The sequence below is a fragment of the Heteronotia binoei genome, chromosome 21, assembly GCF_032191835.1.
Source record: "Heteronotia binoei isolate CCM8104 ecotype False Entrance Well chromosome 21, APGP_CSIRO_Hbin_v1, whole genome shotgun sequence".
In the NCBI taxonomy this organism is placed as follows: Eukaryota; Metazoa; Chordata; class Lepidosauria; order Squamata; family Gekkonidae; genus Heteronotia; species Heteronotia binoei.
Genome location: NC_083243.1, coordinates 166500418 through 166513282, shown reverse-complemented (window position 1 = coordinate 166513282; position 12865 = coordinate 166500418). Strand labels below are relative to the sequence as shown.

The 12865-nt window shown below is 44.2% G+C and overlaps 1 protein-coding gene across 1 annotated transcript in view; it reads right to left on the bottom strand.

Moving 5' to 3' along the window:
* Positions 1-12865, bottom strand: part of LOC132590219 (acyl-CoA (8-3)-desaturase-like) — a 60336-nt gene that overhangs the window by 21626 nt on the left and 25845 nt on the right. Inside the window, exons 3-6 of the mRNA XM_060263184.1 lie at positions 11793-11990; positions 2308-2409; positions 2073-2201; positions 170-227 (exon numbers count right to left, since the gene is read on the bottom strand). Coding sequence (XP_060119167.1) covers positions 170-227; positions 2073-2201; positions 2308-2409; positions 11793-11990 — 487 coding nt within the window. The remainder of the gene's footprint in view (positions 1-169; positions 228-2072; positions 2202-2307; positions 2410-11792; positions 11991-12865) is intronic.

The following is a 12865-nucleotide window of genomic DNA, read 5'->3' as shown; positions in this document are numbered from 1 at the left end:
GTAGCTCTCCAGATGTTTTTTGCCTACAACTCCCATCAGCCCCAGCCATTGGAAATGCTGGCTGGGGCTGATGGGAGTTGTAGACAAAAAACATCTGGAGAGCTACCGTTGGCCACCCCTGCTCTAAGTGATGAATGAATGGGAACTCTGTGGTATTTTTGATACTTACTGAAAAAGTACTTGTGTTGATGGTTGTAAGGCATGAACTTCTTTTTCTGCATCCCAAGCTTTGAAGAAAGAGATACCAGCAGTTCAGCCAGGCTATATTCTCCACCAGTCTTTTCTACTATATTCTTCACCAGTCTTTTCTTAGCCTCTGTGTGACACCAGTTATGCTACCATAGATATTCTCAGAATATACACATCACCAACGTGGGATTTCCTCAAGATACATATAGGAGTATTGGGGGATGCAAATCAAATCATAATAATTTCTGGGTCATTACCTTCTGAAAGCACAGATTTCTGCTGCTGTATCCTCTGGTCAGAGGAAGAGTGGGTGAGTGATCAGCCAATTAGGAAGGCTTGTCTCCAGAAATGTATTTTGTTTATTTATTACATTTGTAATCTGCCTTGCTGCCCACCAGGGTCCTTAGAGCATGGTCAATTGTTTTTGCCTTAAAGATCAGCAGGGGACAAATTCACCTGGAAACTGGGATATATTTTTGTATCTTATTTATAGTCTCTCACGGAGAGTCAAGGCAGACTACACAGTGTAAGGGAGTTGCATAACTAGACATTATTTTTTACATGAGTTCACCATGGGGACTTGCAACCATAGTGCAACCGTAAACCCCTCTGGCAACTCCTGCAAAAAAAGTGTAGATGCACCTGATTCTGACTGCAACTGCAGCACAGGAAAGGGAGTGGTTCCTGCCTTCCCCCTTCACCATTTTTGGCAGTAGGAATAGGTAGGCACTATTTGCTCCATCAGGAGGTTGCAAATTCACATCAAAATTTTGCTTTAGACAAAATATGGAACCCATCTCTGAATGCTGGATGTTAATGGGGGTTTAGACAGACATGATAACTAGGGATGCCCTGGTGGGGGGTGGGGGTAATCCAGATTCAGGCACAAACCTCTGCTGCTGGCATGTGGTTGCGAATTATCGCCCCAAACAGGGAAGAAGGTGGAAATAAACACAACGTGCCAATGTCACCCAGAAGTGACATAGGCACATTGGTGACATTGGAGGGGGTGAAGCTCTGGTTTTGGGGCAAAACTCTTTGGTAGAAGCTAATTCTACCATAGAGGTTTTGCCCATAAACCAGAGCATCACCCCCAACATGCCCATGCCACTTCCAGATGACATAGGCACATCACATTTATTTCTGACTTCCCTTCCTGCTCCTGGTAAGTTCACTCCCATCCCTCACAAGCTGATCCAACGGATCTGGCAATCCTAAAACACTCTGCAAGTGAAACTGATAACCAAATCCCTTTGGGCCCATTTCTATTTTTTTTAATAAGGTTAATAATAAGGTTGGAGAAAACTTAATGAAAGTGACATAGAAGTGTGAGAACGACCATTGGACTTACTGTGAGGGGTTCCTTCTTAGAGGTTCGGATGACATCTCCATGGAACGAGGGGAATAACCCATGGAGATGTCCTCCGAACCTCTGAGGGAGAACAACCATTGGACTTACCGTGAGGGGTCCTTCTCCTCCGAGGTTCGGAGGACATCTCCATGGGTTATTCCCCTCATTCCATGGAGATGTCGGAAAACCTCTGAGGGAGAAATATAAGCAAATTATTGGTTAAAATGTGGCTTGGATAAAGCAGATGCGAAACAGGAGAATTTAGACCGGTTATGCCTGTAAGCTGATACTAAAAAGTGTATTGAAGTATCTTTTGCCTACATTGTGCAAATCCGGACTTATTCAAAAAAGTAAAAATCTGGAATATAAAACCAATATTTTGAGTGGATTTTTTGATGATAGGAAACTGACAAGAGGTGCATTCTACACGGAGCTGTTGCTTTTTCCTTATCGCCTATCCGTGTGACTTTTTTCTGTTGCCTTCTTAGCATACCTTCAGCAATGTATTGCAATATAAATACTGCAAATGTACCTCTGCAGCCAGCTTGTTTCCCAAAACAAAAAGAAAGGGGTGCATGTTGAGATCAGGGTCCTTACGAAAGCAGTTTGGCTTGGCATGGTGCTGGAAATGCAGATTATTCCACCACTTTGCTGATAATCCCTATAGGAAAAGAGAACATAGGTCTAAGAACATAGCATAATTCAAGACCAAGTACTATAAAAGAAGAAGTCATCATCTTTATTCTGTCAAAGTAAAGGATACCTACTTTCATTAAGCACATTATAACTTCATGTAGCATGTGATTCCATTTTGATTTGCTAAAGACAGAAAGGTGTCCTAAATCATGTTGGAACCAGTTCATTTGGCACTGTAAGAAAAAAGAGATAATTACAGAAAGAAGTTCACTGTATGATTCATGCAGAATGACAGTAATAGTTATGCAATTTACGTATATCAAGGCAATCATCATGCCCCATTATGTCCCCTATCTAAAGATACCTTTCCAAAATGATGAAATTAGATTCAAAAGACAGTATTTAAATATATGTACTTTTCACAAATCAAAGCCATAACCTGATCCCTCCCATATATAGAATCATGGAGTTGGAAGGAACTTTCAGAGGCATTTAGTTCAACCCCCTGCACAATGCAGGAAATTCAAAAATATCTCCCCCACACACACACATACATCCCCAGTGACCCCTGCTCCATGTCCAGAAGATGGCAAAAATCTCCAGAATCCCTTGCCAAACTGACCTGGAGAAAATGGCTGACTGACCCTAAAACGTCAATCAGCATTTCCCTGGGCATGTAAAAAAGGGCCACGAGATCTAAGCACTGATGCAACCCTGACTGCCTTCCTTCTGATGATCTGCCTAATACATAGAATCAGCATTGCTGTCAGATGGGGGGGGGGGGGGATATAAATCCAATAAAATAAAATAAATGGCTATTTAGCTTCTGTTGAAAAACCTCCAAGGAAGGAAGGAGAGAACCTCCCAAGGAAACCTGTTACACCGAGGAACCACTCTAATTGTCAGGAAAGCCTCAGCGAGGTTGGGAAGACAGCGAGCATGCTCAGAGCCAGCTCTGAGTGTGCCTGCTGTCTTTTCAACCTCGCCGAGGCTTTCCAAGCCTTGGCGAGGTTGGGGGTGGGGGTGCCCGTGGCAGCAAGAGTGCTCAGAGCCGGCTCTGAGCGTGCCCGCTGTCTTTTCAACCTGCCCCATGCCCAGCCCTCTCCCGCTTCAGAGGGAGCTGGGAAGAGGTCTTTCCAGCGTCTTTTGAAGCGGGAGAGGGCCGAGCACAGGGGTGGGTCAAGCATGTGTGGGAAAAAAACTTGGAGGGGGCCAGGGGTGCAGGTTTCGGCCTAGGGCACTGAAACCCCTAGTGTCGGGCCTGCCATCACTTCATGTGATCTGGACATCATACTTCTGTTGATGCAGCCCAAAATTGCATTTGCCTTTTTAGCCACCACATCACACTGCTATCTCATGTTCAGTGTATGGTTCACTAAGACCCCTAAATCCTTTTTTGCACATACTACTGCCAAGACACACCTCCTCCATCCTATCATTATGCATTTGATTTTTCCTACCTAAATGCAGAACTTTATCCCTGTTATTCATTTTATTTGTTTTTGCATCCCCTCTATTCCTTCATCCAAATCATTTATAAAGATGTTGACCCAGGACAGATCCTTGAGGCACTCTACTTGTCACTGCTCTCCAAGAGGATGAGGAAGCATTCACAAGCACTCTTTAGGTGCAATCTGTCAACCAGTTGCAGATCCACCTAACAGTAACAGGATCCAAATCATATTTTACCAACTTGTCAACAAGTGGAGCCTTACTGAAATCAAGATAAATGATGTCTACAGCATTCCCCTGATCCAGAAGAGATAAGGTTAGTCTGACATGACTCTTAGTGATTACAGTCATCCTTTCTATATGTTCCAGAACTGGTTGATTATTCTAAATTTTTCCAGGTATAGACGAGATGTCTACTTCCCCCGCACATTGCTTCTTGAAGATGGGGACAACATCTGCCCACCTCCAATCTTCCAACACCTCACCTGTTCTCCAAAAATTCTAAAAAAATAATGAACACTCAGAAATTATGTCCACAAGTTTTTTTAGTACCCTTGGATGCAATTCATCTGGCCCTGAGGACTTTGTTTCATTTAAAGAAACTAGGTATTTATGTACTATCCCATGCTGATCCTAGGCTGCAATGCCCTTCCCTCATAATAAGTTCTGTTTTTGCCATGGTGAGCACTGTTTCCCTCATAAGAGAAGACTGAGGAAAAGTAGGAATTGAGCAGTTCTGCCCTCTCTTCATCACCTGTTACAATTTCAGTTTTCTGCCCTCGCAATGGGCCTAACATGTCTTTGCTCTTTTTCTTACTTTGTACATAAGAAAAGAACTTTGTTGTTGTTTTTAGTATCTCTCACTAGCCTAAGCTCATACTGAGCTTTAGTTTCCTAGGGTTGCCAGCCTCCAGATGGGGCCTGGAGATCTACTTTTACAACTGATCTTCAGCTGGCAGAGATCAGCTCCTCTGGAGAAAATGTCTGCTTTGAAGGGTGGACTCTCTGGCATTGTCCTCCCCTCTTCAAACCCCTCTGTCTCCCAAATCCACTCACATAATGCTGGGGCCCAGCTAGAGATCAGTGTTTTGTCATAGAGCCCGTCACCTAATTATCTATTGCTGAAGATGAGCATTCCACATGGGTTTAAGGTCATGCTCTAAGAATTCTGAAAGGAAGAAGAAAAGAAGCCCCAGATCACACATCTTTTAAAAATAATTATGTATATGTGGTTTACTGCCACTGGCCCTCGCAAATTAAACAAGATTGCTTGTTCTATAATACATTCAATGAGACAAACAAACTATAAGCAAATATATAATCAAGAATCAGTGAGATAGTCCCATGTGAGATCAGGTAAAGGTAGTCCCCTGTGCAAGCACTCAGTCATTACTGACCCATGGGGTGACATCGCATTATGACGTTTTCATGGCAGACCTTTAATGGGATGGTTTGCCATTGCCTTCCCCAGTCATCTGGGTACTCATTTTACCGACCTTGGAAGGATGGAAGGCTGAGTCAACCTTGAGCTGTCTACCTGAACCCAGCTTCTGCTGGGATCAAACTCAGGTCATGAGCAGAGCTTGGACTGCAGGACTGCAGCTTACCACTCTGCGCGCTTAAGATACATAAAGTTATAATTACTAAGTTTACTTTTTTAGTTTTTATGAAATGCTAGTAAATATTTCCTTTATGTACAGAGACAAAATATCAAAGTAGTCCCCACATCAAAATATTTAATATAACTTTATAGCTTCCATACTGCTACTACTGTGTATGATTCATATATAGCTAAGCTTCTTCAGTTGACAAAAATTCATTATCAAAAGAAGCCAGCATGTTTGTTCCTCAAATAATCATTCTCGGTAATCATTTAGATTTAAATATGAGCACTGGCACTTAGAAAAACAAAAACAAAAAAGTACCTGTTTCTAACAGCTTTGTATAGCTCTGCAGTTAAACCACCCAGGTGGGGATTTATTAGCTTTCAAATATTTAATAGCTTTCTCTAGCTTTTTAATATTAATTGTAGCACTCCTCTTTATCATCAGATGATTTATTACATTCTGTTTCCTTAGGAAATCTTGAATCTTATAAGATGCATACAGCTTTTAATATTTAGAAAAAATGAAGCTGTTGCATTATCTTCTTTAATTAAACTTTCCTCTGCCTCAGAAATGCTGGTCGAATTGTTTGTTGTTTTTTCTGCAATAAATTATAAGCCAACAAGCTTCATTCAAACTAATATTGCTTTCTAAAGCAGCATTTCCCATTTGCAGGGTTGTGACCTGGCACCGGGCCACGGAAGCCTCAATACGGAGTTGCAAAAAAAGCCAAAGGTAGCCCCACCTCCAGCAAAGCATGAGCTCTGCTCTGCTTCCTCCCTTCCACCATCTCTCTATTGTGCAGAGAAAAGCTAGCCTTGAAGACTGACACAGGCTGCAAAGCCTGAGCTCCGTCTGGCTTCCTTCCTTCCCTTGTCTCTGTGTTGTACAGAGAAAAGCTAGCCTTGAAGACTTACACAGGCTGCAAAGCCTGAGCTCCATTTGGCTTCCTTCCTTCCCCCATCTCTGTGTTGTGCAGAGAAAGGCTAGCCTTAACGACTGACACAGGCTGCAAAGCCTGAGCTCCGTGTTTTGCTTCCTTCCTTCCCCCATCTCTGTGTTGTGCAGAGATGAGTTGGGCTGCCTCTCCTTCCTTCTCCCCCCCTCCCAGTGTCTGAGAGAACAGATGAAGTCCACTGGCACTTTAGACCCCTGAAGTGTTCTTCAAGTTATGAGCTTTCATGTGTCTTGCAGTATGTTCTTTTGGGGAGATTTCCCTGGGAGGCTGGGCAGCAAAGAGGGGGGGGGGAATGTTTTTTCCAGCCGGGAGGGGCGGGGAGTGGGCATTCCAGTAGCTATTTTATTTTTTCAAACAACCCCTAGGCAGAATTGTTGCTGGCCGGGATCATCTGATGGTAAGACTTTTTTTTTCTTTGTCCTCCCCCACTTCTTTCTTTCTTTCCCTGCAAGTGATGCTCTGTCTGTATTCTTGGTGCTGGGGGGAAACAACAGTGGGAGGGCTTCTAGTGCCTTGTCCCCGCTGGTGGACATTCTGGTGGTTTTTTGGCATTGTGTGAGAGAATTTTGGACTGGATGGTCCACTGGCCTGATCCAACATGGCTCCTCTTATGTTCTTATGTTTTTCCTTTCCTTCCCTTCCCTTTCCTTTCCTTCCCTTCCATTCTTTCCCTTTCTCTTTCTTTTCTTCCATTTTTACTGCATGAAACTTTTCTGTTCATCATATTGTTGTTGCAGACATAGGAGCTTTGCCAGTGAAAAGATGGCACCCCCAGTTGTAGCCAGCTGGCCTTTCTATGAGATTTCTGTGTGAGTGAGAATGAGAGATGTGGGGCAGAAAGAGATTATTGGAGATTACTGCTGTATATCTCAACAGTACTGGAAGTGATGGTACTATGAATCTGGCACCATTTTACTGGTCCTGCTTTTAACAGCTATCTGACACTAAAATTAAACTCCTCCTGTAGATATTAAAAACGATGAAAGGAGTTCACTGGCTAAATATCTGCACAATAAGTTGCTTTTAAAGGCATGGGAAACACAGCTGCAAGCCCCTCATCAATATCCTTTTTGGGATAACTGCAGAAAAGATTGTATGAACTTTATATAACTTGAAATTAATTCATTAATTGCAGTACAAGTCTCTGCTGCCTTTCACAGCAATTTCCCAGTGTTTCAGCCAAGGAAAAGTATGAAAAATAGCTGACAGAAGATTTTCTTGAAACCAAGCAGCTTGGTTGTAGCTTGAGGAGGGTTCCAGCAGTAGCAGCTGAAGAAAGGGCCTACTAATGACATAATTCCTCTCCCAGCTCCACCCCCAAAGTCTCCTGGCTCCATCCCCAAATTTTAGTGGGCCATGAAGGAGAAGTGCAAAAATAACCAGGCCACGGGGGGAAAAGTCTGGGAAACCCTGTTCTAAAGCATATGGACCAGGGCTTTTTTTGTAGAAAAAGCCTATCAGGAACTCATTTGCATATTAGGCCCCTGATATCAAGCCAGCTGGAACTGCATTCTCTGCTCAAAAAAAGCCCTGATATGGTCATATACATCTTGCATATTTTAAAATTCCAACTGATTTTTCTACATTTTAATGATGTTTAATGTTTTCATCTAATGTGTCTTTATCTTTAAATTCTAATATTTTTAGTTTTTAAATTTTGTTTATAACAATACAGTTTATACACACACATGTATACAATACAACGTATACACATATTGTATGTGTGTGTGACATAAGAGCCTACAAAAAACATAAAATCAATTACTGAACAGTTATATATAGTGTAAGGAGGCAGTGAGCCTACAGGAGGGTAAGCCCCTGAAGGCTGCAGGGCCAGCAGCTTCTCAGCTGCAGTTAAGAGACAAGGAGAGGTAGCTAAGCTGCGAGGCAGCAGGTGGGGAAAGGAGGGATTAAGCAGGAGAGGCAAACCAGAAGAGGAGGCTGCTGGGAGTTTGAGGCTGGAAGCAGAAGAGGATGCTCCTGAAGACCTCAGAGTGCAGAGAGGCCACCCCAGTTCTTTGGACCAGGACTTTGGGTGCCAACAGACCCCACTGCAACCTTCCAGTCAGTGGTGGGGGTGGGAGAAGATCAGACCTAGCCAGCAGCAGTGCAGTAGGTTATAAACGGGACATCTAAAGCTGAAATAAAGAACTTTGATAAATTCTCTCTCTCTGTGTCTGTGTGTGTGTGTGTGTGGACCAGGAGGGGGAGGAGCCTCAGCCAATAGAAGAAAGAGAGGCTTGGCTCAGAAGCTCTGCTGTGCAATTGAGAGAGCCTGGCAAAGCAAGCTCTCCCTCCCCCCCTTCTTCCCCAAGGGAGGAGCCTCAGCCAATTGAGGTTTTGCTCTGTAGCTCCTGTGCAACTGAGCAAACCTTGCAAAGCAAGCTGTTATGTAGAAGGAAGCAAGAGAGAGGGAGAAGGATGCAGATGACAACCAGTTGCTCGGGGGCCTGATAGGAGCCCTCTGAGGGCCTGATTCGGTCCCTGGGCTGCATGTTTGACACCCCTGGATAGAGGAACTGGCAGCATCTGTCTCAGCAGTTGCCGGGCACCTAGAGGAGCTGCTTGCTCTCACAAGGGATGCATGTGAGGGGCAGGGACACATCAAAAAGACTGCTGGGGGGCCTGCTGGAGGCACTCCTGTCTCCTGGCACCCCCTGCTCCCTCCAGCTGTGTTGGCACTGGGTATGGTGCAGAGATGCCCTAGGCAGCATTGTGACCTGCTCAGTGGAGCAGCCACTGATGAGCACAGGGCACTTCCAAGTCAGCAGCGTTGCAGTGATGACCCCCTCTTTTGCCCTTCTGCACTTTAGGCACCCTGGCTCTGTGTGGGCAGTAAGGCAGCTTGGTGTGCCCATTGGACAGATGGCTTACACCCCCTCCCCAATGTCAGATGGCTGGGACTTCTGATGGGAGTTGTTCCCTTTAAGGGATGTTTGTGCTGCTGATAGTGAGCAAGACTGTCCTATGATGGTTTCTTGACTTGACTGCCTTGCCACATGACCCAATTGGTACTGGCTGCCCTATCTATCATGCTGCTGCTAGCCAACCACAACACTGCCACAGAATGCAACAGCACAGTTACCATGGACACTACCACAATTGCACCCAAGGAAAACAGGGAGGAAAACTCTGTTTTTCAGCCAGCTTCCATGTAACTTATCCCCAAAGGGAATGGGCTAGCAGTGCCAAAGTTACACTGCAGTCAGCCACCACAATGCTGGCATGGCAGAGGATTGTTCTGCCAAAGTCTGAAACAATTGCCTTAGTTTTTATAAAGACATAACTATCATCTGCCTGTAACACCATTTTTGTGATAGTATCTGGGGAGTTAATTGCTTGCAGGTCATTATTCTGCCATGGTCTTAAAGCAACTACTAAACTAAATAGTAGAGACGTACCTTACTCCACATTGAAGCTGGAAAGGAGTGGAGTAACTATTATTATTCTGTACCCTTGAAGGTGGGTTAGAATATATTAGATTTAAATTCTAATATCTTAATAACCATACTTAAGTAAATTGTCCCAACTTCATTCACACTCTTTTTCAGATGCAACAATCTGTATGATCATGTCTCTCATGTATGCTTTGTATGCCTCCCAAATCACTTATACTCTTATCTCAACCCTGGGGAGGGCCCTGCACCCCTCCCCTGGTGAAGGAGGGACTTACTGGAGCCAAAACTATCTCCATTATGCACCTGCCTGCCACATGTTTCACTTGGACCTGGCAGAAGCCAGCAAGCAACTAACCCAAGTGACTTGCTATTGCTCAACTTGGCCTGGCCTTGTTTGAGTAATTTGCTCCTGCATGACTCACTACTACATGACTTTCACACCTTGACTGAACATTTCCCAGGGACATGTTGCCATAGGGTTGCAAAGGGAGTGAATGAAAGAAAGCTGAAGAGTTGTGTGTGTGTTTGTGTCTTAAGTGCTGTCAAGATGCTTCTGATTTATGGCAACTCTATGAATTAATGACCTCTAAAACCTATCTTTAACAGGAGGGACAGAGAAATGTAGATTGGTTGATATGCGGGAAAGACAGAAAAAAGCAGGCAAAGGGGAAAGGTTGTGGGAGCTGCTATGGGAATTGAAAGAGGAAATAATATGGGGGAGGGATAGTGGAAAATTAGATGTCCCCCACAGGTCTCTGCGGCCCCCCCACACACACTTTTATACCATAACATGGGAAGCTAGCAGTGCAATCCTAAGAAAACCTTCTTGAGAGAAGTCCCATTAAATAAACAGAATTCTGAACGGTGCCAGTGCTGGGGAGTGGGCTCAAGACTGGTGCCCCATGTCAGGTGCCCCTGCCACCCCTCGCCTCCTCAGTGAGGGCAAGCTCGACAGTGGCTGCTGCAGGGCTTCTGGCATCAGCACACACACGTGTGCACACCATCACTCCACCCCTCACGTCTACGCTATGAAGCACAGACATGAGCAGAGTGACGGTGAGCGAGTGGCATGCATGCACGCTGAGGCTGGAAGCCCCGTGGTGGCAGCTGCTGAGCTTGCTATTTCTTCACCTTGGAGACGAGAGTGGGTAGGAGGGCCGAAACTGGTGCCCTCCCCGCTAGGGCCGCACTCCAGGCAGCTGCCTCAGGCTGCCTAATGGATGCTCCGGCCCTGATTCTGAATAGATCTGTGGCAGGATTCTGAGTAGCTCTGCTTATGATTACGCACTTATGATTACTCAGTTATCAGAACACAATGAGACTTAATTCTAAGTAAACACACATGGTATTGCATTGTAAAACTCCAGAACCTCCCACCAGTCTCTGCAAAAGAGAGCCTACAGCCCCAGCACCAGTAAGTGGTTGGAATAGTTGGCATCTGTATTATGTCTGGGGCATCTTCTCACTGGCACAGAGAAGGGCATCTGCCAAGTACGCTCTGTTTGCTTGTTTTGTCTTTTTGAGTATGGTGACATGATCCAACCCTTGAACAGCTTGGCCATGGAGAGTCTGGGCAAAAATAAATAAGTAAGGCACATTGCCTTACTGAACAGTGGTAATATGTCTGGGATAAGTTTAGCTGCCCCTCCCATTTTTAATCAGATATCCATGCAAATAAACTAACATTTCCAGGGCTGGTCCTGTCACTAGGCAAACCAGGTGATTGCCTAGGGCACCAGCCTTCTGGAGGTGCCAAATTGGGCACCCCCCGTGTGGTTATGTGTGGGGGAGATCAGAAGTTAGCATTGCCTATGGTGTCAGTCTAGGGCCGCCCCTGCTCATTTTACATTTATTAAACTAAACCTCAGAAATGAACCGTTACAGAGACCCTAGTCTTAGTGGAATTTGTCAAATTAATCTATGGATTCATATGAAGGCCAGCAAAAGTTCAGCTTTTCACTTCTTGATTTAAACAGCAGCCCAGCCATGTCATAATGCAAACAGCTCTGGAAATTGCCAGAAGAGACTTTGTCATGTGGCAACAGGCAATTATATTTGTAAAAGGTCAGAGCTATGGTACCACAAGGTGCTAGTTGCATGGTCCTATGGACCTTTGCCAAAACTTGTGAAACCCTTTGAATTCTTGAAAGTGTACAGAAGATAAGACTAATTTCCAGGATTGTACAGAGCTTTCAGTATTGTACCTGAGCAGTAGTATATAATGCAACACCTATGAAGAATGGTACTAAAGATGATCCAAAGTACCAGATGGTCAACCAGGCACCAGCATCCAGTAGCACAATATGAAGGAAAACCAGAAAGAAGAAGACATTGTTGGGCTTCAGAAGTCCCATCTCCTCAACAGTGGATCGCAGCTTCCGGAAGTCCTCTATGGTCAGTTGCTGTGGGAAAACACAAAGACTTACTCGCTCTCTTGTTTCATGAGCTATAGTTTCATTAGATGGGGTGGGGGGGGGGTAGGATGTTGAGAAGACATTCAGAAGGTTTGAGACTGCCATTCAGAAGGTTGGGATTTTTAGAGGATAATTTCAGTTTATCAACACAGTTCGCTCAGCCCTACCACCTGCTGCAATTTATGCAGTGCTAAGTAATATACTGTGGTACTGCCTTTATTGCCAACTAAGGAAAGTAATGTACATTATTGCTAAGTAATGTACTGTGGTACTGCCTTTATTGCCAACCCTGCTCACCCAGTGCATTTGAGGAAACTCCTGGTTTTCTGTATCTACATATCTTCATTGACTTGTATCTAAAGAGAAGCCATAAACAGTTTGAGATTATCTAGCCATAGCATGGGGCTAATGGTTAATACATCTTATGCAACTAATTTCTTAGCTTTTCCTCATCAAGAACTGTTAAGCAAAGATCAGATTGCTTATCTCTTACTGCTGTTCTTCAAGTGGTTACCTCTATATTTGCAGTGATGAGTTTTTCAGCTACATAGAACTAGGATATTTCTAGAACTAGATACATTTCTGAGGAAGATGGGATTTTTTTCATGCTTAAAAGCAATGATGCATTTAATTGTTGTGGTTTCTCCTCTCACAATGCTGGAATCTGACGATGGTGAGCAGTGTTCTCTCTAATCTGAGTTAGTGTGAGCTAGCTCACAGTTTTTTAGCCTCTGGCTCACACATTTTTGTCTTAGCTCAAGAAGGATGGCTCCGAGCAAACTAATATATGCAGTAGCTAAATTGCTCACTCACAACTTTAATGACAGTAGCTCATGAAGTAGAATTTTTGCTCACAAACTCCA